The sequence below is a fragment of the Pomacea canaliculata genome, linkage group LG3 (genome assembly GCF_003073045.1).
Source record: "Pomacea canaliculata isolate SZHN2017 linkage group LG3, ASM307304v1, whole genome shotgun sequence".
Lineage (NCBI taxonomy): Eukaryota > Metazoa > Mollusca > Gastropoda > Architaenioglossa > Ampullariidae > Pomacea > Pomacea canaliculata.
In genome coordinates, this window is record NC_037592.1 from 19,660,417 (window position 1) to 19,687,814 (window position 27,398).

At 40.8% G+C, this 27,398-nt stretch overlaps 1 protein-coding gene across 2 annotated transcripts in view; it reads left to right on the top strand.

Moving 5' to 3' along the window:
- Positions 1-6,044: 6,044 nt before the first annotated feature.
- LOC112560835 (WD repeat-containing protein 19-like) overlaps positions 6,045-27,398 on the top strand; it is a gene marked incomplete at its 5' end in the record, with an annotated part of 91,437 nt that continues 70,083 nt past the window's right edge. For both annotated transcript variants that reach the window (XM_025232905.1, XM_025232906.1), the window contains 7 exon segments: positions 6,045-6,059; positions 11,378-11,459; positions 15,139-15,230; positions 18,350-18,590; positions 18,787-18,901; positions 19,491-19,600; positions 26,942-27,064. In XM_025232905.1, the coding sequence (XP_025088690.1) occupies positions 6,045-6,059; positions 11,378-11,459; positions 15,139-15,230; positions 18,350-18,590; positions 18,787-18,901; positions 19,491-19,600; positions 26,942-27,064 (778 nt within the window).

A 27,398-nucleotide genomic window follows, 5' to 3' on the forward strand; every position in this document is an offset into this window, starting at 1 on the left:
CAACTCTACCTTCCACGCTGCAAGCTACCACCTTTTCACGGAACAACAAAAGGCCTACATACACACTCCTTCCCCCTAAAAACTATCGTGCTGCGCACTCTGTCTGCCCAGCTTTAACTGCAACATTACAAGCTGCCACATACTTTACCCGTAGACTGCTCCAATCCTGTCTAACTCCTTCTTGAAGGATGCTCACACTTTTCCTTATCACAAAAATTCTGCATCGCATCGAAACCGCATTAGGATCACCGCGATCTCTTTCTCTTTCTTCAATCAGCTGCAGTAGTATAGAACAAGTAGCACACTCATAAGGCAAGCGTTCAGGGCTTTTAGATCGTCATCATGTCACTCTTAATTATTTTTAGCGAGCCCTAAAACTTTACTACAGAATTGATTAAGCTTGTCCAATCACTCCCATCATGGGGCCATTAGTGGACATGGTGTTAACACACACATGCTCCCTATGACGTGAAGGAGGTCGTCAGGCAGTGCAGCAGCCTGGAAGAAGTTGACTTCTCTGATAGGATTTGATCCGTACTTTAAGTCATCCCTGATAGTTTTGTATTTATTCAAGTCCGCCTGTCTTTGTATTCTCTATATCACCAACAAGTTCTGTTTATTTAGTAATGGAAATAAAATTTTCATGACCGGATGAGACTTTTTGAAATTCACTTTTATGTAAACCCACGTGCCAGTGGGGCCGGCGCAATTATCTCCCCTAACTCGGAAATGTATGCTACATCGAGAAAACATGAACAGTTGAGTGGTACCAGCTCGATGAAGACCATATGACCATGCGGCGTGAACCCCTACTTTACTCCACTGTGCGCAGGTCTTGACACACAATGTTCAATTTCTGAACCAGACACGTGACTTTGAAAGGAGATCTTGTTGCTCTTCCAGGGTAAGAGACCCAATTAGTCCAGCGATAGAAGCAGCCCTTATAAAACTTAAGCCAAGAAAACAGCATTACTGCACTATAACTACGCATCCTTGCTATTCCGAATCCCCATTGTCGTTCGTGCCAGACTGTGTTCATATATGCGTATAAATGACTGCCAGTCATTCTCTTTAGACCATATCCATGACATGTACGAGGTGGTTACTGCACAATTACATCCAAACATATTCAAAATACACACAGCGGAAACTCCAACGCCCCATCATTGGAAAGATTACTTCCTTAATTTTCTCAGGAGACAGGTAACAAGTTGGAGAAAGAGCAAGGTTAAGTTCTGCACTTTTTACAGCTGCCATTGCACTTTGAATATGTGTGACACTCATGCACCAACTCCATTTGCAGCACCATGAGCATCTTCGGAATCGTGTACCATTATTAGACCTTCTTTTCATTAAAAGTTTCACACTTCACATCCCTTAACTGGGACTGCGCACATACATACAATCGCTCAGCATCTCATTAAGCGGGAGACTACATTGGCACACAGCTGATTAAACTTCACATCATCAGCCGGCAGTTGTTGCACGCTGCAACCAAAAAGATACAAGTGATGCAACCCACGTCATGCTAGCCCTTCCACTATCTCTGCTTTGCCATAGCCTGCCTTTCACGAACTAAAAACCCTGCCGAGGAACTAGTCTATCAGAAAGGTATCATCGTCAGCATATGACCTACCTCACTATATGCTTCCTGTTCACTTGATTAGTAGTCGAAGCAGGAAAGCCCTACGAGGACCCATGCACAGCACGTCAACTAAGCTGCTTGAACCAAAGCCGTATTCACTCTTGGTCCACTTCTCACGTAAACCAGGGATTCAACAATCTCACACCTGTCAAGCATACCTGCGATCAGAACTAGTGACTTGAGACCCACAAAAACAAAACAACTAGCCGGAATTCTGGTGAAAAAAGCCTGACACTATTGCCACCTATCCCAGCCTCATTATGCTCCAACTTCTACGTGGTGCTGTTCGTGCGGCGAACTCCCTTGACGACTGTATCTTTTCCTATCACCGCTAAAACCCGTCCACTCCATCATAAGATAAATTGGTCCTCGTAACCCTAACACACCGCGATACTTAACGCCTTGCTACCTTACAGCTCATGGTACACCACCAATCATCTCCAACATCCTCCATAGGTCTATAGAAACCTCAATTGCCCCTATTGAATAAGCTTAGAGAACCTCAAAACTTCCCCAGCTCCATCTCTGTCATTACTCCTACCTCCGAAGAATCACTGACCAAAGTGATCCAGAACACCTAACCTCTCGGCGGCACCAACGCCCTGCCCAGCAAAGGCGCAGAGGCCTAGATTTCTGTGCTCTCCTTGCAAAGCACTGCATGAACAGATCAGTCTAACCATCAGATCAAACTCACATTGAAACCAGCACCAGCACAAATCTGCCAAGAACCTCATCCAATATAATATCCTCTACTCAACCTTCATAAGAACGCAACTTGATCAGCAAGCCTCCAATGGCACAAAAGGCTCATGGACATCCCATGTCAACTATCTCACATTGTGCTTGGAACAACAAGCGCCGCTTGTACACACCAATACAAGAACGCACCGTCTTCTACACACGGCCGGCTCCATGCCAGCTCTCAAGCACGCTATCACTCAAGAGACGCCCCAACCAGTGCCGGTAAAGAGCTCTTCCCCCCACTGACCAAGTCTCCGAGACACTGATGTGTCAAGCACGCTCGATTCTTGTCACACCACCTCACGTCGCTGTTATCATACTCACCTGGAGACACAATTGTGTGGGATTAACACCCACCCATAGCGACCCATCACGCCCAGCACCTCCTGGTCATTTGGCATCGACGGCACACTTTCGATAAACCTTGCGCTTTAAGCCACATGATAGACATAGATCCTGCGACAGTCCCACCCAAGGCAACGGCCTAACTACGCCAACAGTGTATAGCACTCTCTAACTAAATAACTTCAACGATATATTAAAACTCTGACTTGAGCAAACACACAACAAATTAAACATTCGACATAACCAATTAGCAGAGCAACAATTTGTTCCATTAGATGTCTTTACTGTTGCCATGGCAATACCAAGACCACAGTTATGCGGTAACTGATACACTGATGTGTCCACTAGGGGTCTTTACCATTATTTCTTCCCATTTGTGACTTGAACATAAACACCTCTTCGGTATCACACCATTTTATCTTTTTCCAATTTCAAAAGAACGAGCGGAAATATTTAGTATGAGCACACAAAGGACAGCTTATCGGTTGTCCGACTAATCAGCATGGACTCCTATAAAAATACACATCACAAAAAGATACAAACACTACTATAATATTCTAGTAAATATAAACTAAAATATTAAAGTATTTACTTCTAAAAATTTTTTTCCCACTTGTCCATACGCAATAATAAATATATGTAGTAAAGCTTATTCCTTTACAAACTTCATCTTTAGCTGAGCCCCCTTAATGACCCCTGCACTGATCTCAGGTCTTTGCATTCTTTCCCTTCTTTCACCTCAGATTAATAAAGAAAAAAAGCCAGGTCATCCAAAATAAAACGTCAACATTGTTTTAGAGATTCATTCTTTGAAACCTTTCTGCTTGAGTTATAGTCATACTTCTATCCTATCACCTCCGTTTAAGACAATACCATCAATCTATTGTTGCTAACATATGTTAAGTAAACTTGCTGAATCAAGATAAAACCAAAAGTTAAGCTGAGTACAACAATGCCCCAAATTAACTTTACAAACGTTACAATCACAATATCACTCCTAACAGGAAATAAAAGTTTGATTTTTCTGTTGATGGTGTGCAAGTGGATTAACACTGATTTCAAACCAGAAACTCATGTTTCCTATATTTCGAAACCAATCTATTCCAGGCATCAAAAGCTTTCTGCCTGCCCAGAATCATAGCCACGCCTTGACTCCGCGCCCGACCACGCCCGATGGAGACATCTCTGGCCTGGTGGTTTCTGCGGAGCAACAGACATCCCAAATGACGCATTTTCCTCCTGGCGACTCTTCAAACTCATTCCAAAACCACTCAGATAGACAAACGTGACCCTGGCTCACAGTAAACAGCTGCTTCATTTGTCCGATTATTTTTTTAACAAATCTTCCACTATATGAACAAAAGCGTAATCCTATTTAGAGTTTGTATCTAATGTCTCTTCTGACCAGCATTTGCTTACCCATGATCATCATTCTTTTTATTAACCTGGACATCTATCTTTAACTATCTCTTCTTTAAAGGTACCTTAGAGTCTAGCCCATGTCATTGCACTTTCTTTTTTACAATAACAGTTATATCTACGCTGCTTCATCCAGAGCTCGGACCTCTACAAAACGAAGGCTATTTCCTTCTCTAAAGAACCGCCCTGTATTCCTAATGTGAATTCTCTCATTCTTTTAACATATATCCACTCCGGGCCTACGCCCAGACCCGATACCCATAGCACACTTCCCTGCCACCGCGGGCAACAGTCTCAGCCATGCTGGCCTCGTCGGACCCTGTAACAAGGGAAATCTGACCCATATTCTACAAACCAACCAGATCATATCAACGGTCAAAGAATATTCCTAAAAAGTCCGTAGACAATAGCATTCAAGATCGTAGTGAGCCAGAAAATTTGACTTTGGCGCAACAAATCAAGCTCTTCAACCCTTCCAGTTTGTTTCTACCCTTAACTTCGAGATTCTCTTCAAAGACGTCCAAGTCCAGCTACGGTTTTTCCACACTAAACCATACCTTTCGCATACACAGAACAACCCCCTGCCACCCTATATATAAAATTTCCTAAGACAATCGATCCCATTCTGAAAAACTATCCGTCACCGTGAACACCGTACTTATCGTCATTAACTTTGTTCCCACAACGACTTCATTATCTACCACAACTTGTAGGTGTGTTGTGAAGCCTGCAGAAGCACTAAGTACTTCTTACGGCAAGCTAAATATCATATCCTATCCCTTTTATTAAAATCATCTCCTCGCAACCTTGTCCCATTGGAGAAATTTTTTTCCTCTTTCGAGCAACACCTGCACAACAAAAGGTACACTTGGAGGAAACAACAATGACACCAGCATCTCCTCTTTTTATCTGCCATCCCTCTCCTTTTCTTCCTTATGACCGCACCCCTGATCTGCATCCTGAATTGTCGTAACTAGCCAACCTTGTCCCACGAGGCGAACAATCACACCACACTCCATTGGAGAAAAGACACACCAAGAAAAATACCTTGTGGTGCTTGGAAGTGCTGAAGTTTGCGCCTTGCTCTTAGGCATGGACATGATTAAGGTCCATCACTATTCTAGGAACATGGAAGGTGACACAGTTCGTCACTTTCCCGTTTAGACGCGCATGATGAACCATTTTGAACATCCATGTTTCAGAAATGAAGGCAGATGAGTCGCATAGGGCGTGTTATAGGAGAGTCAGACAGGCTATGTTTTAGGAAATTTTCAGTCTAAAAAAACGCGATAGCTCTTACATAACAAATACTTTTTTCTATGTTAACCCAGTTAATTCATGAAGCTCACAAAAAGACGATTCAAAATTGAGCTTAACTGGTTGTGTGTCAAAGAAACTGCCCCAATATCTGTAAAACATCTCTGAGTATGATAAACCCGGTAGCCATTTTTTTTTCTTCTGCAAGCATTATCACGTGAGTGTCTCTTCGGTTATACTTTTTTACTTGTATGGCTCAGTTAAATCACCATGCAAACCTTCCTTCATTCATCTCCACTCCCCCCCCCCCCCCCCACTTCAACATCTCAAGTACTTTGCGGAACATACAGCATAAATACAATTTTTATATTTCTCCTCGAGAAAGTAATTAAGACTCCTTTCACCTGGATCCATCTTTCATTTTCAGAGGTACATTTAGTACAGTTATGATTTTTACATATGCAGTATACGTTCGCAATCTGCATTTGTGTTGTTTTTCTTTCTTGATTTCATAATTTTACATGCTGTTGCAGGTACAGTGCTAATGTGGGACACAAGACCCTATTTCTCTACAACATTAATGACCAGAGAATCCAATATAGAGCTGGCATTCCAACCACGCTTATGGCGCCACGACTGTCTCTTACAAGTGGTTAGGTAACCCTGCCCCATGTCGTTTGCTCATTTCACCTTAAAGGATACATTTGATTAAGACTAGAAATCCTTGTTGTGAAATAGGAACCAAAGGAAGTAGCGCATAAAATGTTTGAATATAATATCTTTGTGTTCATAAAATGCTTTTGAGTATCATAAATTATGTTCCCCAAGGTTGGCTCCTTGTAAGCGAGACAAATGTTCCAACAGAATCTCATTCCAAAGCGGAGGAATGCAGACGCTGTGTCTTCGCTAGTGTTGCTGAATGATTTAGCAGATATTTTCGTGGTATGTTTTATCACAAAAACCAAAAATAAATCGTGAGTTGTATGTGTTTAGGTTTTTTCATGTTATTTTTATTTACTTTGACTTGTATTACTCTTTAGCAGACGATCAAACCACCCCACTCGCGCAGTGATATCAGAAGAAATAGCTGCACTATCCAAGTCTCACATCTCTTTGCAAGCTGTAATAATTTGAACCTAACAGTTTCCTGTGTTTCTCAACTGTAAATTTAATTTTGTAGTATGCACAGACATTGGCTCTCACTGAGAGTTCGGTTCTATCTTCCTATAACAAGATGCACACCTCATGTGAAACGAGATTCTTGGTTGGAACATTTGTCTTGCTACACCGACACAGAACATTCATGAGGAAGATGGAATAGGACCAGTGATGCCCAATCCTTTTCGGCCTGCGGGCCATATCCATTTCGGACAGCCGATGTCGCGGGCCATATCCATTCGCGGACAGCCGTGTCGCAGGCCACTTCACCGCAAAAATACAAAAAGGAAAAAAAAATAGAGCCAGATACCATTTTTTATTAGAAACAAGTTGTACTTCCCATTCAATTATATAGTAATTCAGTGGGATATTTGAAGTTGTTTTTCCCGAAACCAAACTTCTGAATGTCCCGGCCTAATTCGTAGACGACAACCAGTCACGAGTACTGATCGAAATGTTCGTCATCGAAAAAACCAGATTGAGAGACGTCGCTTACGTGGGGATAAATACTTCTTTCTTCCTTTTTTTTTCGTTTTTAAGGTCTTCTTTTATTACTAACATGCCGATTTTCTGCACTGGGCAGAAGTTTCGCAGGCCGGATGGCACCGCGTCGTCGCGGGCCGTAGGTTGTGCATCCTGGAATAGACCAAATTGAAAAAGCACGGGTAGAGCCAGGAACAAAAGACCATTGATGCACATGATGCAAACAAAGAGCATTTCTTCCTATCTATTTCCTCTTCGTGCATCAGGTTGCACATAAGGCCTCAACCAGAGTCCGCCACCGATGTCGATCGGCTGAAACCCGCTCTAGGTGACCCCATGTCCAGCCCTTTCTTTCATCTCCCTTTCCACTGTTCTTCTCCAAGTTTCCTTTGGGCCTGGCCTCGTTTTCTTCGGCCGTCTGGAGTCCATCGTAGGGCGACTCTGGAAAGGTCTGCTGTCTGCTGGCGGAGCACATGTCCAATCCATCGCCAACGCCTTCGTTGAACCTGCGTGGTGATGGACTCGGTTTCAACTTCTTCGGTGGAGTTCTTCGTTGCTTGGCCAAAGATGTTAGTATGCGCCTGAGGCATCTGTTTTGGAAGACGTCAAGCTTGTTACTGATGGTTTTGGTCATTTCCAGGATTTCTGATCCGTAAAGGAGGGTGCTGATCACATTTGACTTGAAGATCTCAGTTTGATCTTCTGGCTGATGTTTTTTGCCTTCCATGTGCTCCTGAGTGAGGCGAAGGCCTGGCTGGCTTTCGCCAGTCGGGCTCGAATCTCCACCTCCGCATCCCCGGTGTTTGACATTTTGGACCCAAGATAGGTGAAACTGTCAACTTCCTCAATCTCTTCTCCATTTAGTTTGATGCCGTCTTGGACTCTGGCGTTCACTCTCAGTTACTTTTCGTTTTCTTTGTGCTGACCTTCAAGCCAAGGTTTCCAGCTGTTTTCTGAGAGAAAGGCCTTTGTTTTTTCATGCATGTCTTGGTGGCGTGTGACAGCAGAGAGCAATGTCATCAGCAAAGTCCAAGTCTTCCCACGCGTTGTTGTTGCTGTCATAGTCATGGTCCATCTGATCCCTCTCCTCTCACTGTCGGTGGAAGTCTTCATGCATCCAGTCCATGGCCCATGATGAAGAGGAACGGCGACAGAAATGCAGCCCTGCTCTCACCCCCGGGTACTGACGTTGAAGGGGTCTGTGAGCTCCGTGTCACAGACCAACCTGGGATTTGAAATCGCCTGTACAGCATGCAATGACCTGAACAAGTTTGCAGGGACTCCGTAATGCCTCAGGATCTTCCATAAGGACTCGCGGTGGCATGCTGTCAAAAGCCTTCTCCAGGTCGATGAATGATGTACAGCGGTGTGTTCCATTCGTTGCTCTGCTCCAGAATTCTGTCGCAGAATGTAGATGTGTTCGGAGCAGGATCGCCCAGGACGAAATGCCTGCTTGCTGTGGTCGGAGGTCTTTCTCAAGAGTTGCCGTCAGTCCTTGACAAAACACAATCTTGCTGAAGACCTTGCTGGTGAGGGAAAAAGTGTTATGCCCCTCCAATTATTGCAGTCTCCAAGATCTCCTTTCTTGGGTAAACTTGAAGAATGAGCCCTTGTCTTCCAAGCAACAGGGAGCTGCCCTGATTCCAAAACTTGTTTGAAGATTTCAGTCAGCTTGGGAGCTGTCACATTTATATCTGCTTTTCAACACTCTCTGCTGTTCATTTCCATCTGTCCCTGGTGCTTTGCCGCTCTCTTCATTGTCTTGACTGCTCACTGCTGTCCACTTCTTCCAGGCTTGGTGGGTCTGTGCAGATGTCAAGGTCTATAGCTGCTGGCTGGATGTCTGCAAAGCTGAGGGGGATCTGGTCCTGTTCAGAAACCGACTCAAAATGTTCCTTCCAGCGCTGTAGTTTTTCTGCCTCTCCCTCGATGACATTACCGTTCACGTCTTTCACTGGCCACATCACTGTTCTTAAAACCCGTTGTTTAGCTGTTTGTTTATCTTTGTACTGCAGTGTCTTCAGGTCATTTTTACTTGCTGCCATTTTCTGCTTTCATCTGCCAGTTTCTCTATGTGGTCTCTTTTGTCGGTTCTTGCCATCCTCTTTACCTCTTTGTTTAGTTTGCCATATCTTTGTCTGAGTTTGTTCTTTCACGGCGTTCAGATCTGGTGCTGTTGATTCTTTGTTTGGCTGACTTTCTCTCTTCTAATCTTCTTCCATGTCTCATCTCTGATCCACTGTTCTTTCTTTTTCCGTTGGAAGCCCAGTATTTTCTCTCCTTGATTCCTGTAAGACTCGATTGAAGTCTGTCTGAGGTCATCTCTTGTTGGTCTCCTAGTGCTTGGAACCTGTTCTTTACTTCCATAGCAAAGGCCCTTTCGATGACTGGATTTTTCAGTTTGCCAGAGTCCACTCTCTGCTGACGTGCCTGTTTTCCTCGTGATCGACGTTAGCTTCAGGGAAACTGTGGCTACTCACAAGAGCTGTGGTCACTGGCAACGTTCTGCTCCTCTGTAGGCTCTAACATCTTGAAGTGAGCTCCTCCATTTTCGGTTTGATGATGACATGGTCTATCTGGTTCTTCTTTGTGCTCCCATCTGGTGATGTCCATGTTGCCTTGTGGATGTCTTTGTGTGGGAAGAGTGTGCCACCAATCAGTAGGTTGTTTCTTCACAAAAGTCTGCCAGTCTCTCTCCGTTGTCATTGATGGTTCCGCATTCCATGTTTTTGCCCACTGACATGCTCCCTGCAGGTGTTGTCACCTTCCCACCTTGGCATTGAGATCGCCGATGACTGAGCAACCAATGTCATGGGCTGGAACGCTCTCTGAGGCTGCTTGGAGCTGATCGTAAAAAGCATCCCTTGTCTTCTGCCTCAGAGTCATTTGTTGGTGCATAGCAGGCTAGCACTGTCAGCTTGGTGTGTACTTTGAATGGGAATCTTGCTCTCAAAAGCCTAGGTCCATAAGGCTTCCATTCCAGCAGTGCCTTTCCGTTTTCTTGTTGAGGAGTAGAGCTATCCTTCAGAGTGCTGAGTCGTCTGATCTTCCTGAGAACAAGATACTGGTATGTCCTGTATGCTAGTCTCCTCTTTCCCCGTGCCGGTCCAATCTGACCTCACTGACTCCCAGGATGTCCAAGTTGTAGTTGTCAAACTCCTTGACTAGTTGGGAGCATCCTGCCCAGTCTGGTACAAGGTCTGACGTTCCAGCCACCCCACCCTCAACTTTTGCCTCGGCTTCAGTAAATCCACTGTCGGGGCGCCAGCTCCCTTTCGGGTTTGGCTGTCGTCCGTCATTAGTCCAGTCACCTGGTGTGGCTTCATTACCTCCGCGCATCCTGTGACGAGTTTCTCTCTGGCTTTTAGTTTCTGTAACATACTTTTTTTTTACATGGTGGGCGTTGTTAAGCCCTACCACAACCTAATTTACCTCTAGGTGAGGTGTCCACCTTAGTCGCTCTTTCGACATTGCCTGGCTGGATGGGGCAGGGACCCTATCTCCTTACGAATGCTTGCTAGGCAAGCATGACCCCGGGGTCCCACAGGGAGAGAGCATTCTTATGCTGCCATTAATAATCAAGAAGAAAGCAATCATTTAGTATTACTTAAGATACAAGTATTGTGTAAATCTGTAATAAACTTAGTAACCAAATAGAACTATGCCAAAGGCAACACCACATGGAATTCACAGTTGGTTTTCACATCTAAAGCTAACTTTATTATGATAGTATAGTTAAGAGAGAGAATACACTAGAAGAGGCATAATTGCTCAGTCATCTGATAACAGTTTCTTCTTTTTGCTGTCTGTTTGGTGTACAAACTATCAGAACACAGCTACTGTTGTAGCACACGTACTTTCTGCCCACATTTGTTATTGTAAGTTCAACTAATGAGTTAGAGCATTTTTTTTTAGCGCCAACTGTACTTAGAATCGAAGAAGGAAAAGTCCAAAATGGGAGAAATATTTGAGCAAAAAAACATCCACCAAAAGTAGCTATCATAAAATAGTAAAATGTAGATATATCTGATTTTAAATTTTGAAAGGTTTATCACTTCTTCCTCTTTAACAGACATATAGTCTGAAAGACATGACATTTCAGTGCAGTGCATAATGAAATACTTCTTCCTGTCATCTTTGCCTAAAGAATGATTGTTGGTCAAAGAATGGTCATGCTAGAATGTGAGGTGGCTGGCTTCAATTTTGTGCCAGTCTGCTTGCTCTCATGTATTTGGTAAAATTATGTTTTGACGTGCCTTTTACAAAAGATTAACTATTTCTTTTTCAGCATGGCATCATGAGTATCTGGTTTTATGTTTTGAATTGCAGGTTTGGTGATGGCTACATCCTGATTGGTTTTAATCAAGGCTATTTTGTTGTCATCTCAACACACATGAAAGAAATAGGACAGGTACGATCATTTAAATGAAAGATTTTGCGATGTTCAGCTGTTTTGGCATTGTGGTGCTGGAACAAAAATAAACAAGTTTAAAGTTTTTTGTGTGATTTTCATGAGTTTTTAAAACATTTTTAAAATGCAATAAATCAAAACATGTACAGGTCATTCAAGTGCAGTGTACAGTAACAGTTCAGTTTCAGTTTATTCCACATTGCTTTGTTACTGGTTTTACAACAGGCTTCAATTTATACTCTTTATCCCCCAAACTACAACTGACTGTTACATTTTTTTGTGAGTAGTATGGTTGAAAAAATGTAAAATTTTGTGCATGAATTTTTGTCTTTATTATATCTTTGTAAATGGATGTATTTGAATTTCCATTGAACCACTGAAACAACTACCTTATGGGATGGCCATCTACATGATCTATGATGTTACAAATTTAAAAGTTTACAAAATTTTTAGTTACAGACTTGGGGACCTCACCTGGTCTTCTTTTTCCATCATACCATCTTTTTCATGTGTCCGTTTAATCTGTGGCCACCTTTAGGCCTTTGTTTGCCAATGGTTGGCTGTCCTGGGTTCAGCTGTCATCTTGAGCATGGTGTTCTTTCTCTTCATGTGGCATCTGTTTACAGGGCTGGCTACCTTTGCCTTGATATACCTTAGTTGCTGGCTCGGAGTAAAACACCTCCCCCCTACCTATGTTTGCCATGGAGGGTGACCTGTATTGGAGAAGGATAGGATCCTGGAGGTTGTGGCCCATCATACTAACACACCTCTTTGGCCCAGACTTCTCCTAGATTGTCATGCATTGCCCTAGCTTTGCTAGAAGGCTGCAGCTGGGGTCAGTCTAGTCTTCATCTCTGAAAACCAGAGTATATTCTGGTGTGACCCTAAGTGGTACCGCTCAGTCACCTCTGCTAGGTGGACTGCTTGGTGGGTGGGTAGTAAAAAAAAACCGAATAGTAAATCTTTTCATTATGGCCCAAAACAAAAAACCTGGGGAAATGCATTAGATAGGTTGAATTGTCGTCTGATAGGGAGGATGAGGTTAGAGTGTATGAGTGTAATTTTGTCAAAGGGTTCAGGGTCCCACTTTCTTTTTGTAGATGACGCAGAGCCAGCCCAGCTCCTCTTGTCCCTCTCTCCTTTTAAAGATTTTCAAAATATTTCTTATGACTTTATTTGTCTTCACACTGGACAATATCTAGAAACCCAAAAGCTTCTGAGGCCCTTCACTGATACGATGGTAAACTGTTTGTAGATCGGCCTATTAAGGTGACAATGCACTGGTCCTTCAACTCTTCTAAGGGATTCATTCTTTGCCCTGACCTTGCTAGGATGTTAGAGCTTCACAATTGTCAGAACTGGCATCCCGGGGAGTTACAGTTGTCCAAAGGGTCCACCTGAAGAGAGATGGGATGTCTGTAACCTCAGATACTCGTTTGCTCACTTTCTGATTACCAAAAATACCTGACCATTGACATTGGGCATTTGCAAATCAGAGTATCCCTCTTCTTCCCTTCTCCATTGTATTGCTTCAACTGTCAGCATTATGGCCATGCTGCAGGTGATTGTTCCTCAAGCACTCACTGTGCCAACTGGGATGGTTCTCATGTTGCATCTTCCAATGACTGTCCAGAGTGGAAGGGTAGCCATTTAACATGTATTCGTGGAATCGGGCATCTCTTACGCTGACGCTTCCGTTGTGGGTTGCTCCTCAGGAGCAACTTCTATACCTGTCTCCATCTCATACTCTGCAGTGATTGCAAAACATCTGTTTCCATAGCTATCCAGACAGATATCCTAAGGGCCCCATTCTAATCTCACACTATGCCACCTCCCTCTTCTACAGGCTGTGGTGGTACCCACTCCTCAGTCAATCCATACCCACACCACTTAGAAACACAACATACCCACAAATGATTGGTACAAAATCTCCACAAAGCACAAACATATTATATCCCAGAGAGACAAGAAAGACACGACCAAAAGCAAAAACAAAGGACCTTGCCAGGATATCAGAACTTGGCATCAAGTCAGCAGTTCAGAGAGTCATCCTGAAGAAGGATGGGAAATCTATCCAGCAAATACACTTTTTCTTTCTTTTTGCCCAAAATACCTGACTTCATTGAGGTGAGATATTAGCAGGTCAAAGTCTCTTTTTTATACCTTCACCATTGTGCTGCTTGCATTATGGTCAAAGGGCTAGCTTATGCCAGTCCCAAATCCCATGCCTTCTGCTTTGCTTCAGTGGACTGCCTACTGCAGCTGTTTGTTCCCTTAGTGCAAAATGTGATAACTGTGATGGTCCTCACATTGCTTCTCTCAAAGACTGCCCAAACCGAAAGAAAGAGGCAGCCATTCAGCACGTACATGCAGAATCTGACATCTCTTATGCTGATGCTTGCTGTTGCTTAATGGGTGGCTCCTCAGGAGCATCTACTACTGTAGGCTTCACTTCCTACTCGGCAGTCCTTGCAAGATGATCGTCTAGTCTCTGTATCTATCCAGACGGACATGACATGGGTCTCTTCTGAGGGCCCTGTCCCAGTCTGTCATGCTATGCCTCCTTCTCCTACAGGCTGTGGTGTCAGCCAGTCATCACAAGCATCTCAAGCCACACATGCCTCACAGTCCAAGCAACCTTCACCAGTCAGAAACACTACAGGGCAGCAAGCATGAAACACAGAATCACCTAAGAGCAAGAATACCACACCGCAGATAGACAAAGACACAAAAGCAAAAAAAAAATTGCTTAAAAAACTCACCACTCAGTTGCATTGTTATTGCTACCATCACCATCACCACAACCACTACTATTACCACTGATAGAATAGGAAGCTGAAGTGACTGCATTTTTCACCTTCTTAACATGAACAACCACACTGTGAACACAATGAACTCTTTGTTTTGAGATTATTAGTCCATCTAAGTACATCAACGTGGGTGACAGCAACATTACCTTCATGCCCTCTCTCTGAAATCTTTGATTCATCATTACTGCAGACATGACCCTTGATAGACGAATTACAGCTGTTTGTCAGTCTACCTATTATGAGTTCTATGAGATTAGTGCCATCTTTCTACACATGCTGATGCCACTCTTGTCTGTGCATTTGTTCCATCTCAGCTTGATTATTACATCTCCTTGTTTGCTCTGCTCTTTGTCTGATGATGGTTTGCTCTTTATCCCTGTCACCAGAACAGCCACATATAGTCAACAGATTTTTAATTACAGTATTGCAAAATAGTGAACTTTCTTCCCTTCTATATTTGCAATCTATCTACCATCAAATCCTTTAAATGTACACTAAAAACACATCTGTTCCAGGAGTATTAGTCCTTACACTAATCAATATAGCGGTTAGTAGTTGTGATTATAGTCAGTTGACTAGTTCACCTACTCATCTTTCTCTGCAGATTTATAACACTTTCCATACTTATTGTTTGTTTCCTGATTCCTCTGTGTCTTCTGCGTTTGTTTTTTATCTGTCTGATTAGTTGTTTCTTCTTCCTTCATGTGTTCTTCTTGACTTAAGCACTTTAGCTATGCTTAGTGCTACAAGACATTATCTGGCATTAAGGGTGTCACTTGATATCCCTTCTTAAGAATTAAAGGTTCCACTTACAGGTGTCAGCCATACAAGTGCTTAATTTAAATGCAGGGGTATTTTATATGCTGCAGGAGCTTTTCCAGGCCCGAAATCACAAGAATCATCTGAACAGCATAGCAGTATCACCATCTCTGGGCAAAGCAGCATCTTGTGGTGACAACTGGTTTGTTTTCACTCTATTATTTCTTAATTTTCTTAAGCACCATTTGTCGGTAATTTTAAGCGCAGTAGGCTGCATTAGTTCGTGTAAAACAAAACAGAAGATAAAATAATGTTATGAAATTGACCAGTATGGGCTTTAGCTTGAAAATCTATTCAGTATTGAATTTGCAGGAAAGAGACATGCAGTTGGAGAAGCATCTTATTCCTTTAATCAGAGTTTTATTAAATCAGGGCTTTAATGTTTATAGTCAAAATGATCAGGATAAGGAATTGGCTTACATTATTTAATTGATGCAAATTGATAAATTTTAAGAAAATGCAAGCTCTGTGCCATAAAGTGCTCTGAAAAAAGGAAATTACAATGAAACTAAGATATGTTAATAAATGTATAAGGTTTTATGGTGGCAGAATGTTGGGTATCAAATCTTAAGTAAGGCATAAGAAGCTTGCATAAAAATCTCATAGAAAGAAAAGTGCGTGCTATTTCATGCCATATGGACTGGGCGAGTGCTACAGACTGATTCACAGAAGCCGCTGTCATTCATTTTGGCTTGCACTTCATGCATACAACAAGAGCTTTGGGGAAGGGAAACTTCCTCAACACATTTAAATCGAATTGTTCAAAGTCCTTGCCTGTAGAGTTGCATGCTTTGAGTAGACAATTATTTGACATTTGAACTATTTGCAACATATATTGCGCATTTTTTAGGAATAGGAATTTACTTGCTGCATATTTTGAACAATTGCCAGTGACTGCATTGTCCACTTTCAAAATGAAACAACCCAATGGGAACTTAGTTTGAAATATTCTTGGAGAAAAAAAAACATTGAAAAAATATAATGTTCTTGATCAGGGGTGGGCAACTTCTCCGGTCGGCGGGCCGGATATGAGGAAATGAGGTCCTTGGCGGGCCAGATTACTGAATCAATACCTTAATCGCTTGTTTATCTACATATGCAAGGAATAAATCGTGTTTAATGTAAACTCGTAAACTTTAATTTTAAAGCATAGAGACAGAAAACAGTATTTAATGATGTTAACGTAATGTACTTCAATAGCTGCTGAAGTCCATGAGACAGCTGCGGTCGATCAAAGTTGTCAACAAGTTTACCATCACTGAACGATTTGCTATGCTTGGCAATGTTGTATGCGACCACCAAGCTGGCATGAGTAGCAGCTTTCTGGGCTACTTTGGTTTTTACGAATACATTCTGTTGCTTTACAAGTTTTCTGTCCAGTTCTGCCATAGTACTGCCATAGCCTGCCATAGCTGCATTTGTCGTCGCATGATGGCGGCTAACGTTGTACTCTGTCATCACGGCAACACGTTCACTGCACAACAAACATACTGCTTTCTTGCCGACTTCTAAATCTAATTCTAACTGAAAACAAAGAATAAAAAAACAAAGAAAACAAAGAACCAAAGAATAACTAACAGTCACTATTATTCGACGCAGTAAGCAAGTAATTAGTACATGTAGTGGGAGATTGCGGCAGAATGTGGCCGCGGGCCACATTATCATGCACGAACAGAAACAGTCTGCGGGCCAGTCAAAATCCCGTCGCGGGCCGGATCCGGCCCGCGGGCCGTATGTTGCCCACCCCTGTTCTTGATAGACAAGAAAGCATATTACCAAAACTTAAGCTCCAAAAGTATAAAAATGGCACAACACTATCTTGCTGTGCTTTCCATCATCAATAATAAATTAATTGTTCAATTGATAAAGTGATTTGCTTCACTGCTGTCAACTTCTGACTCAGAGAAATACCAGATTATACTACAAATACAATGAATCATTATTATTGTTGTTGATTATTATTGTTATAATTACTATCATTTGTAAAGTACCATGAGCTTGCTCATACTATGAAAATAGCCTTTATTATTATTTAAACATTAGCTATTTTCTAAAATATTGAAACCATATTCATGAGATGTACATTGTATGTGAATGTTAGTGGTATAGGTACAATAAAAAGAATTATCTCTGTAAAGCTAATGGCAGAAGGTTGATTGGGTTCACTGAGGCAAATCATGACAGAAAATAAATCTGTGCCATATTCAAGATGTTTTCATCTGCAGACTATAGTATTAGCTTACCTGGGAAGGATCTTGCTTCCATCTCTCTGTGGAAGAAACAAAAATAGTTTTTAGCCATAAAAATGTTTTAGCCTTCTTGGACCAAATCTCATTGAGAGCACATAGAGCTCATGCATTTTTGTCCTCAGGACTTGTTTGCAGGATGCACTTTAGTCATGTGTTTGCAGGATGCTCTTTAGTCATTGTTGTCAAGATATGTCACATGCCAAGCAAGCACTAATTTGCCATTGTCCCTGTGGGAGAGAAAAAGGTTAAAAGGGTGATGGAAGCATGTGTTGCCATCTACCCTAAGTGTTAGTCCACCTTTACTACTTCTTCCCCTTTCTCAGTCTCCATATTCCATGTTAACTCAATGTCAGACGTGAAGCTGACTTATAGTTTCGCTGTGAATCTCTGTGGTTATCAGCTACTAAGCCAAGAAAGCTTGGAAACTTCACAATCCTGATTTTGCCCCCCTTCTTCCTTGTAGGTAAGATGTGGGTGCTGGACCCTTGAAATATGAACCTTAAGATAATATGGTGTGATATCCACAGTTGGTGCTAGATGCTTTCCAGTAGTACTGAGAAACTTGCATATAAGCAGTGGAAAGCTTTCCTGCAAGTGTGATACTTTAAGAATATTATGTTTCCCAAATATCATTTGTTACTTGAAAAAATGCAAAACATTTCTGTGCACCCCTCAGTGCTTGCACCCTAGGCAGATTCTCAGTTTGCCTAATGTTAAAAGTGCTACAGGTAGCTAAGAGTCATTTCCTGGTAAGAATATAAAAAAGAAAAGGTAGTAATCATGAACAAGCCTCAAAATAAATTTCCCAGTTTTGTAATGAAAGTTAATCATTAGTCTTAAATGAGATGGAGGTCTATTAGAAGCAATATGGTTATAAACCACTGATGGCAGGAAACTTCTAAATTATTTATAAAGTGATAAAGAAGCAAACTGACATCAGAATCAGATCTTGTGTATTGCATGTTGACACTGATCCCAAAGCCCATCCTTTGTTACTGCTTGTTGATTTCAGCATCAAAATTCATGACCTTTCTGACCTTAAAGAGATGTATGCCATCATTGTATTGGAGGATGAACGCAAGCTGGATCGAATTCAGTGGTCAGATGATGGGCAGCTTTTGGCTGTTTCCACTCCTCAGGGTGCTTTACATGTCTACCTGGCACAGCTGCCCATGCTAGCCTCTGTCTCACAAACACGTATTGCCCATCTAACATCCTTGCTGGAGGTCACAGTTGAGGATGGTGTGGCTGGGGTGAGTACTTCCTAAGTTTGTGGTAGCAGATAAAGTATGACTTCTATGTATTATCAGTGCAGATGGTATTAATATACAAAACCATATAGGTCTACAGTGTCCTGGATTTGTGTTGAATATGCACACACATATCCAAAAGAATTTTTAGTGTATGTACATGCATACATTTGAAAGGTATAAATAATCCTCTGTGCAGGAAGGACCTGTAACAGTTGCCATTGAGGTGGAGCCAGCATTTTTAGGTGTTGGCCCCTATCACCTAGCTGTTGGCATGAACAACAGAGCATGGTTTTACTTTCTGGGGAGTGGAAGTAAGGATCTTTAAAGACGATTGCATAAAGTATTTCTGTTTGGTCATTACAGTTGTAGGAGAGATTGAAATAAACATGTACACACAGAGATGAGTATGCATTCACATAATATCCTCTGTCTTTTCTCATCTTTGCGTTGTTGTATTTCCACATGATGCAATAATTTTTTCTCACATTAGGTATGTAGCATAGCCTACTTGACTTCGATATGCATTAATCTACCTTTTAAACCTACCAAAATCACAGAAATAATTTTTATACACAAAAAAACCCAATTAAATCATAATCAGATGTAACTTAACAAATCTTAAGCTTCACCTTCATGAATAAAACAGTTTGCCTTAACCAGTGCAAACTAATATATAGACTTTAAAGCCATGAATAGAAAATTCTGTGTAGAGAAGTATTTCTGGAAAGTCCATTAGGTGCACCTAACTTTTTCATGATTTATTAAAATAGTGCATGAAAGGTACTCCAGAGAATCTTTGTAGTTTTATAACCATGTCAAAGGTTTGATTCAGTCTACTTATGTTACATTATGTTAGCTTAAGGTGTAGAACTGCATATTTATATTAAATATTATCAACAGGTCCAGAAAGACTTAAGGAAAACAGAGAGTATCTGGGCACAGTTCAATTTATAAGTCTGAATGCAGACTATGCAGCTGTCAGCTTTGACAACAAAGTCCTGTTACATATGGTAAGGAAGACTACTCAGAAGCTCATATTTAGTTTTTATCCTTTATGTATTACTTTTCACAGGAGATAATTTTTTTAGGCTGTTGTCATTGATGCTTAAAATTATGATAGAAAAATTTTGTTATTTTTTTTTTTAACATTTTAAAAATCTGCCTAAAATGAATATTAGTAAAATTGCCATGTAAAGTGTTATTGTGTGATGGTGTACATACAATATGCGCACAGTCACACACTTCTTTTCCCAAAAGCACAAAACAATTCCCTAAAGGCTGTCCAGATATGTATATTGTTGCTGGGCCATAGACAACAAAACACTACATGTATACTATACAAAGCCCTTAGTTTCATGGCTATGTACAAAGCACATAGCAAAACTATGTCAGCAAGGGAACACCTTGGCTCTGGTTGTATGTACAGTAATTTATGTAAATAATTACACACACAGAATGCCAAATCTATGCTCTCCCAGGGCAAAAATCTGTCAGAATCACATCACGTTCTTGCAAAAGAATTAAATGGATCAAACTAGGCATGATTGTCTATAAATTAGTTACACAACTTGACATCTCTATTTGAGGTCCGAATTGAACATGTGTCCTTCATTTTAAAAAAGTCACTGATATACTCACAAGTATGTAAGAAAATGGGGGTAAAAAAGATGGCCACTCCCTAGTTATGTAATATCTGGTATTCTGCTCTTTTCCTGTATTTTTGTTTTCCGTAAACTGTTTGCAAGATGACCACTGCTGTGTTTGATTTGGACTGTTCTTTTGTTATTGGTGCATCCACTACTGTATCTTCTGCATCTGTAGATGTATCAGTGGCCTGCGATCATTATTATCATTCTAACTCAGGAGAAGAGGTCAAAGAGGTGGTTTGGAGTGGCAATTAAAAGAGCTTTGTCTTAATAATTGCCACCTGAATCTATCTTTATCGAGATCTAGCGGGACATTTTTTGTTCTTGATGCCATCCCTTTGAAGATAGGTGAATTCTATCTTCATGGCTGATCTGCTTGCTGAGTGCATCCTTGAGTGTGACTGACATCAAAGATGATATATTATAAAGAGCATTCTCTCAGGCGATTTCCTTCATTAAACAATTATTCTGGCAAGTGGTTTTTCTCCCTCGGCTTGTCCATGTTCAAGTCACACATTTAGTACAAGCGGCCTTCATAGCTCACACTGTTCCTTGTGAGCATGCAATTTGTGTCATTGTTTGAATATGTACATTTGTTGTTTGATACTTTTCTACACAATTTTTTTTCCTGGTTTACTTAAGTTTACTTAAGGAAATGAATTTAAACACACTTTAAAATTCTAGTTTTGTGCTTTTTTGGGTTTTTTTTTTAACATTTGTTGTGAGCTTAATATATTTAGATTTGTTAACTGCAATACTCACATAGCATAGCTTGTACTTTATTCTAGCTTTAACTGGTAGCCAATGAAGAGAGTGAAGAAATGGAGTAGCATGTTCAGATTTGCAAGTCTGGAAAATGAGGTGAGCAGAGTTCTGGACTTTCTGAAGATTGTCAATGAGGTACTGTGGACAGCCAGCAAGAAAAGAGTTGCAATAGTCTACTTTAGACAGAACATATGAGCAGATGATAATTTTGGTGGTTGAGATGGACAGAGTATGACCAATGGATCTGATCTTCTGGAGTTCATAGTATGCACTATGACAGATGTGAAAAACAAGCTCATCAAGAGACTTGTTAGCAGACATTATGTAACCTAAGTTACGTGTTGAAGTAACAAAAGAAATATTGGCATCGCCTACCTGAACAGAGACAGGCAGTGAAGGGTAAACTCTGGCTTTCCTCTTTGAAAAAAATATTAAAGCTTCTGTTTTTTCGTCCTTTAGTTTTAACTTATTGTGGGTCATCCATTGTCTAATATCAGAAATACAATCTTGGATGCTCTGGATAGCTGTGTGTGCCTGAGAAGGAGAACAGCTGAGTGTCATCAGCATAAGATTGATCAGATGTGGAGTGAGATTGAATTAGAGTAGAAAGTGGCTTCGTGTACATGATAAAGAGGATGGGACCAAGTACAGAACCTTGGGGGACTCCAGAGTAAAAAGAGACTGGTGGAGACACAGGTGTCCGGTCACTTAATCCCCAGACACTTCATCCCCGACACTTCATCCCCGAGACTTTTAATCCCCAGACACTTCATCTCCAGACACTTCATCCCCGACACTTCATCCCCGACACTCAAGAACAATTTTCATATCATATTGTTGAAGAACATTAAATTTACTAGCTTATATGAACTTTAACTAATGTTGTAGATGTTCAAATGACGTTGAAGTTAATAGCATGATTTGAATTTGAATTTCAATTAAATTTTTCGCTGACTTCATAATTTTTATAGTTAAGGATTTAGTTTAGGGATTAAGTGTCTGGGGATGAAGTGTCTGGGGATTAAAAGTCTAGGGGATGAAGTGTCGGGGATGAAGTGTCTGGGGATTAAGTGTCTGGGGATTAAGTGACTGGGAACCGGAGACACACAACCATCCACTATAACTGAGTCCTGTCTGAGAGATATGACTGAAACCAGTTTAGTGGGGAGCCTGTGATGCCATAGAGAGTACTGAGTCTATGAATGAGAGTAGTGTGATCTATAGTATCACAAGCAGCAAACAGGTCTAACATGGTGAAAAATGAGATGCCAGCTCTATCCAGAGCAGACAAAATGTCATTCATCACCTTAAGTCTCAGTGCTACAAAAAGGGAGATAAGCAGACTGTGATGGATAAATCAAATTTTCAGAGTTAATATCAAAGTTTCTTGAGAACTACTTTCTCAAGGATTTTGGAAAGAAATGGCAAGTTTGAGACTGGGTGGTAATTGTTTAGCATGTTGGTGTCAAAAGTAGGGTTTTTTAACAGCAGTTTCACTAAGGCTGTTTTGAAGGTAGGTGGGAAGATGCCAGAGGACAGGCTATCATTTACTATTTCTGCGAGTGCAGGGAATAGGATGTTGAGACAATCTACCAGTAATGTGGTGGAACTGGGTCCAGTGTACAAGGTGTGGGTTTTGACTGGAGTATGATGGTCCTAAGCTCACGTTCCAAGATCGGCTGAAAGGAAACAAAGAAGCACTTTGGCCTTGCCAATCATCAACATAGTTAGCAAGAGATGAAGGGTGCACAAGCAGTTGTTCAAGTTTAGCCTGGCTGTCTAGAATCTTGTGGTCAAAAAAACTCACTGAAGGCCTCAGGCAGTAAAGCAGGTGCAATGACTGTGGACTGTTGTGACCTGTTTGTGCTGCCCAACAGGAGGTTGCATGTCCTAAACAGGCTCCTACTTGACGAACAAGTACAGATGTGAGCATGGAGGAATTCAGTTTTGGCCGAATAAACAAAGTGGATGACTTGAGGCTTGGCAGCATTTAGCATCTGTTTATGGACAGCCAACCCAGACCTACACTACAACCTCTCAGCTCATCAGCGCTTTGTCTTAGCTCTTCAGCTCAACATGAATGTTGGAGTACCATGGCACGTGTTTGTTGAGATGAACTTGGGTACACACAGCAGGAGCATGGGCCTCTAGCACGGAGCGGGGGGATGACCGTATACTGTAGTTAACTGGGCTCAGATCACCACAGAGACTCTCATCATCACTATTTCTGAGCCACATTTCAGTTGATAACATAAAAATATCCTACATTTGAGCAGAATTTATGGTTTTTTAATTTCTCTTTGGCCACTTCTGTAAAAATGTCTGAACTTATTTTCAGGAAATAATGCAGTTTTAATTTACAAAAGAGTGAAACAATCTGTGTTCTGGTCTCACACATGCTATTTTTACATACCAAAGCATTATCTTCAATAGTGTCAGTCAACAATAAGATCAGTTGAGTTTGGACTTTGTCTACATGCACGTATTTTTAAATGTTCTGGCAAATTGTAGATTCCGTGATATAGTCATTCTGTAAAAATTGACTATCTTTATAGTCCTTTGTCTATCTTTTCAACACATGACCAATTGCTTTGATATCATTTACACATTTCCCTGCCTATTTCAATAATCAACTTACTGAAAAAATTGCACAACAAAAGGTGTATCAAATAAATGATGATGATGTCGATTTGTAATGCGCAGGTATCCATTCAGAAGAATGCTCATTGCGCACAAAAAACAAAAGAAGAAAAAATAAAGTGAACAAATATATAAAACACCAAGAAAGTAAAAAATAGAGACAGAAGTAATATAACATTATTGGAAGAAACTTTGGTCAGAATGAAAGCAAAAGTCACATGGGCTGTGATGAGCTTATATATATATATGTCACTGAAATTTATAGCTTTAAAACTGTACCTGAATAAGCATCAGCTTGTCTACGCAGTTTGTTTGGGGTTTTTTTTAGTGGGATTTTAGTGCTGGGTCTGTCCTTTAGTTTTCGTTTTATGGTAACTGGAGATAGTGGATTAGAAACATCAAAGAGGGTAGAAACAGCATTCCACACTAAGTTTTGCTTTCTGTTGGGACATTAAGTTGACTAGATTGTTTGCTACACAGATGTTAGTCCCCAACAAAAAGCACTTTGGCAGATTTTCCTATTAAGTCAAGCTTGAAACTATCTCAATATATGAACTCACAGTTTCTGCTCTATAACAGACCTATAATTGCATAATTAAAAACTGCATCCATTTTGCGGATATAAACTGTTGGTGTCTTGTAATATTCCGGAAGCAAAGAAGATATAAATAAAGAATTAGCAAACTTTCTCTTAACCTTGAGCATGACTGAAAACAGCATGGAGGAGGAAAGGGACTGAACTCTGATTTCATGTTTACGGATTTCCCCAAACTGGGTGGTCTTATATAGTCTTTGCTGACAGTTTTTTAATCCCTGAAAATGGCTACGTGATGGTGATGACCTTAAGAGCAAGAAGTTCATTCCATCTTGTTACTGGATCATGTCCTTTTTCTATCACAAGCAGAAAGCATAGCTGTCATCAACATGGATTGTGTGCATCTCCCTGAAATGAATGTAGATCACATTCATGAGTACCTTCTTGCACTCTTCCCATCTTTGGATACCCTCCACGTTGACACCAATCTTTCCTGCTGAACTCTTACCTGGAGACCTGGCCGACCATCCAAAAAGTAAACTAAAGAGAGGAGGGATAGGAAGTGTTGTGCTGGCTGAGAAAATGTGACCTTAAGAACAGGAGTAAATCTCCACCACTAATGTTCTTTCTTATGTTCAGTCCATCTGTAACTAAGAGACTTATTCACTGTAGTTAACATGAAGTCATGCTAGCATATGAGCGCTACCTGTAATTGTCCATGTAGAGAGTAAAAGCTGCACATAGCTGCTGGGAACAACAAAGTTGCCTCAGCTGTGATGATAGGAGAGTGAGAGCCGCACACAGCAGCTCCGTGTTAGGTGAGAGCCATATAGTCATCTCAGCTATGATGATGAGAGATTGAGAGCAACACACAGCAACTTGTTGGAAGGAGCAATCGCATAGCCACCTCAATTTTGTTAATAAGGACAGAAAAAATGCCACAGCAGATGGGATAAAGCTGGAAACCACAGTTTACTTACTCAGGAACAGGGTGGAAGATCTGGCTGCATGGTTGTATTAGTAGGGTAAGTGTAAGTGGCAGCTTTCAAGTAAAAGGTGGTGGACAAGGGTGCTAGCTTAGAGCTCCCAGTCCAACTCCAGTTGCGGAACCCATACTTTTCTATTAACCTTTTACTGTTTCAGTGATACTTTAAATGATAAACCTGAAGGCACTGTATTTAGCCACTAGCACATTTTGCAACCAATAGCACTATTATCCAATCTTTCCATGCTTGCAAAAGTGTGTCTTCTCATGCAGTAAATGCATGACATCAATTTCCAAAACATAAAAAACGTCTGACATTGATATGTTTATAGGTTATACTCGTTATGAGAGATGGGACATTATGATGTATCCATGAATATTTTGACTTATTGTTCATGATAAGTTTTTTCAGCTTGTGTCTTTAGAATGGGGGCTGGGGTGGAGAGGGTATTGATTCAGATTTTAGAAAATATCATTTTTTTCACCGATCTTATCCTAGCCTTAGTAAAAATGCTTTACACTCTTTAGACCCTTAAAAACATCCCCATGAGGTGAGACCTATTACACCCAGTAGATTCATTTCACTTATTAATAACTCAAACAGAAAGTTCAGATTTCTTCACCTATGGAAACTGTCAATGCATTTTAAATATCTGGGCACTTCGACAGAAGACTTTGCTGGGATACTCAAGCACAGCCCAGAGTGACCTTGAATCTTATTGTATACATCTTCTCCAAAGTTATTGGCACAGCCCAGAGTGACCTTCAGACAGGCAGACACTTCTGAAAGGCATGTTCTGTTGAGAGTTTCATCAACTTCCATCAGAGGGCCGATTCTGTCTGTCGTTTTAGCCATGCAGCTTTTATGTCCTAGTTTGTGCAAATGAATATATATCATATGTAAGCCTGAACCATGACTGTATGAGAGTCTATAATATATATATAAATGTGTTGTTGTATTGTTTTGTTGTTGTGCTTCCATATAGAGCTGCATCTAATTGCCCTTTGGGATAAATAAAGTTTTGTATTATAGGCCTGTTAGTTGTCTGCTTCTAAAAATAACCGAGCACAGCATCTAGTGTGCAGAAAATATACAAATCATAAACATGTGGTACATTCCATGTGCAGTTACAGAATGCACCGAAGAGAATTCTGACAGAATAACTTCATGTTTTCCCAAATGATCAGGAGAAAAATAAGATCTTCCAAAGAATCAGATACATCATTCCAACCACTGGGCATTGTTTAAATGCTTATTGTAAGCATGAATTAGATGCCCATAGTTATTCACATGCAGGAGTGAGGCTTTGCAGAACTAGCTGATTAAGATAAAGATGGATAGTTTTAAAATTAGATACTAAGTATACAGCTGCATTTCAGGCATGGAAATTTGCAGAATATGTTTGTATTATTTCTGCCTACCTTAATCTGGATCTTCTGATTGGGCATGCTAACTATTTGAGATGCCAATCATGATACCTCATATGCATCCATAATATGCAATATACTCAACTCAGCGTAATATTTAATGTTTCAGATCAAATATTATGGCTGCCATTTTTATAACTGAAATTTAGAATGTTTATACAAAACCATAATGATGTAGCAGAAAATCAGACAGTAGGTGTTTGGAGAGAGAGTGTATATGTCTGTATCTGGGTCACTCAAATGATATCTCATTTTGATCATGAGAAGTGGTTGAATCTGGATAAAGAAAAAAAAAAATTATTTATATAGTGCTGGCAAGCAGCTAGATTAACATCCGCTTGTAATGTATCAGATTGAAGGTGAGGGGACAGTGAGAGAAGATCGGGAATCACAACTGTTTCCAGATCCTGAACAGCACAGTGTGAAGATAACCTGCCATTTCCTGACTCCAGAGTTTCTTATTTTTGGAACTCAAGTAAGTTCTGTTGTTTTACTGAACAATTTTCTTTGACAATAGCATGGAGGTTTTGACCTCATCTGTTATGCTGGAACTTCCACGGTTCTGAGGAAAAGGACTTTTTTCTTCATACTGCACCAGATGACATGACTATGTGGAGATCACCATCTAGCTACCTCAAATCAAACTGTCCAAACCTGTTCTGATCGATTGACCACAGAACAGTAGGACATGAAAACAGGTGGATTTGGAGAATGCGTACAACAATACCTGGAAGCAAGGTATTCTGTTGGACCTTCACACCCTTGGCTGCTGGGATCTAATGCCACTCTTCATCAAACATTTTCTTTCA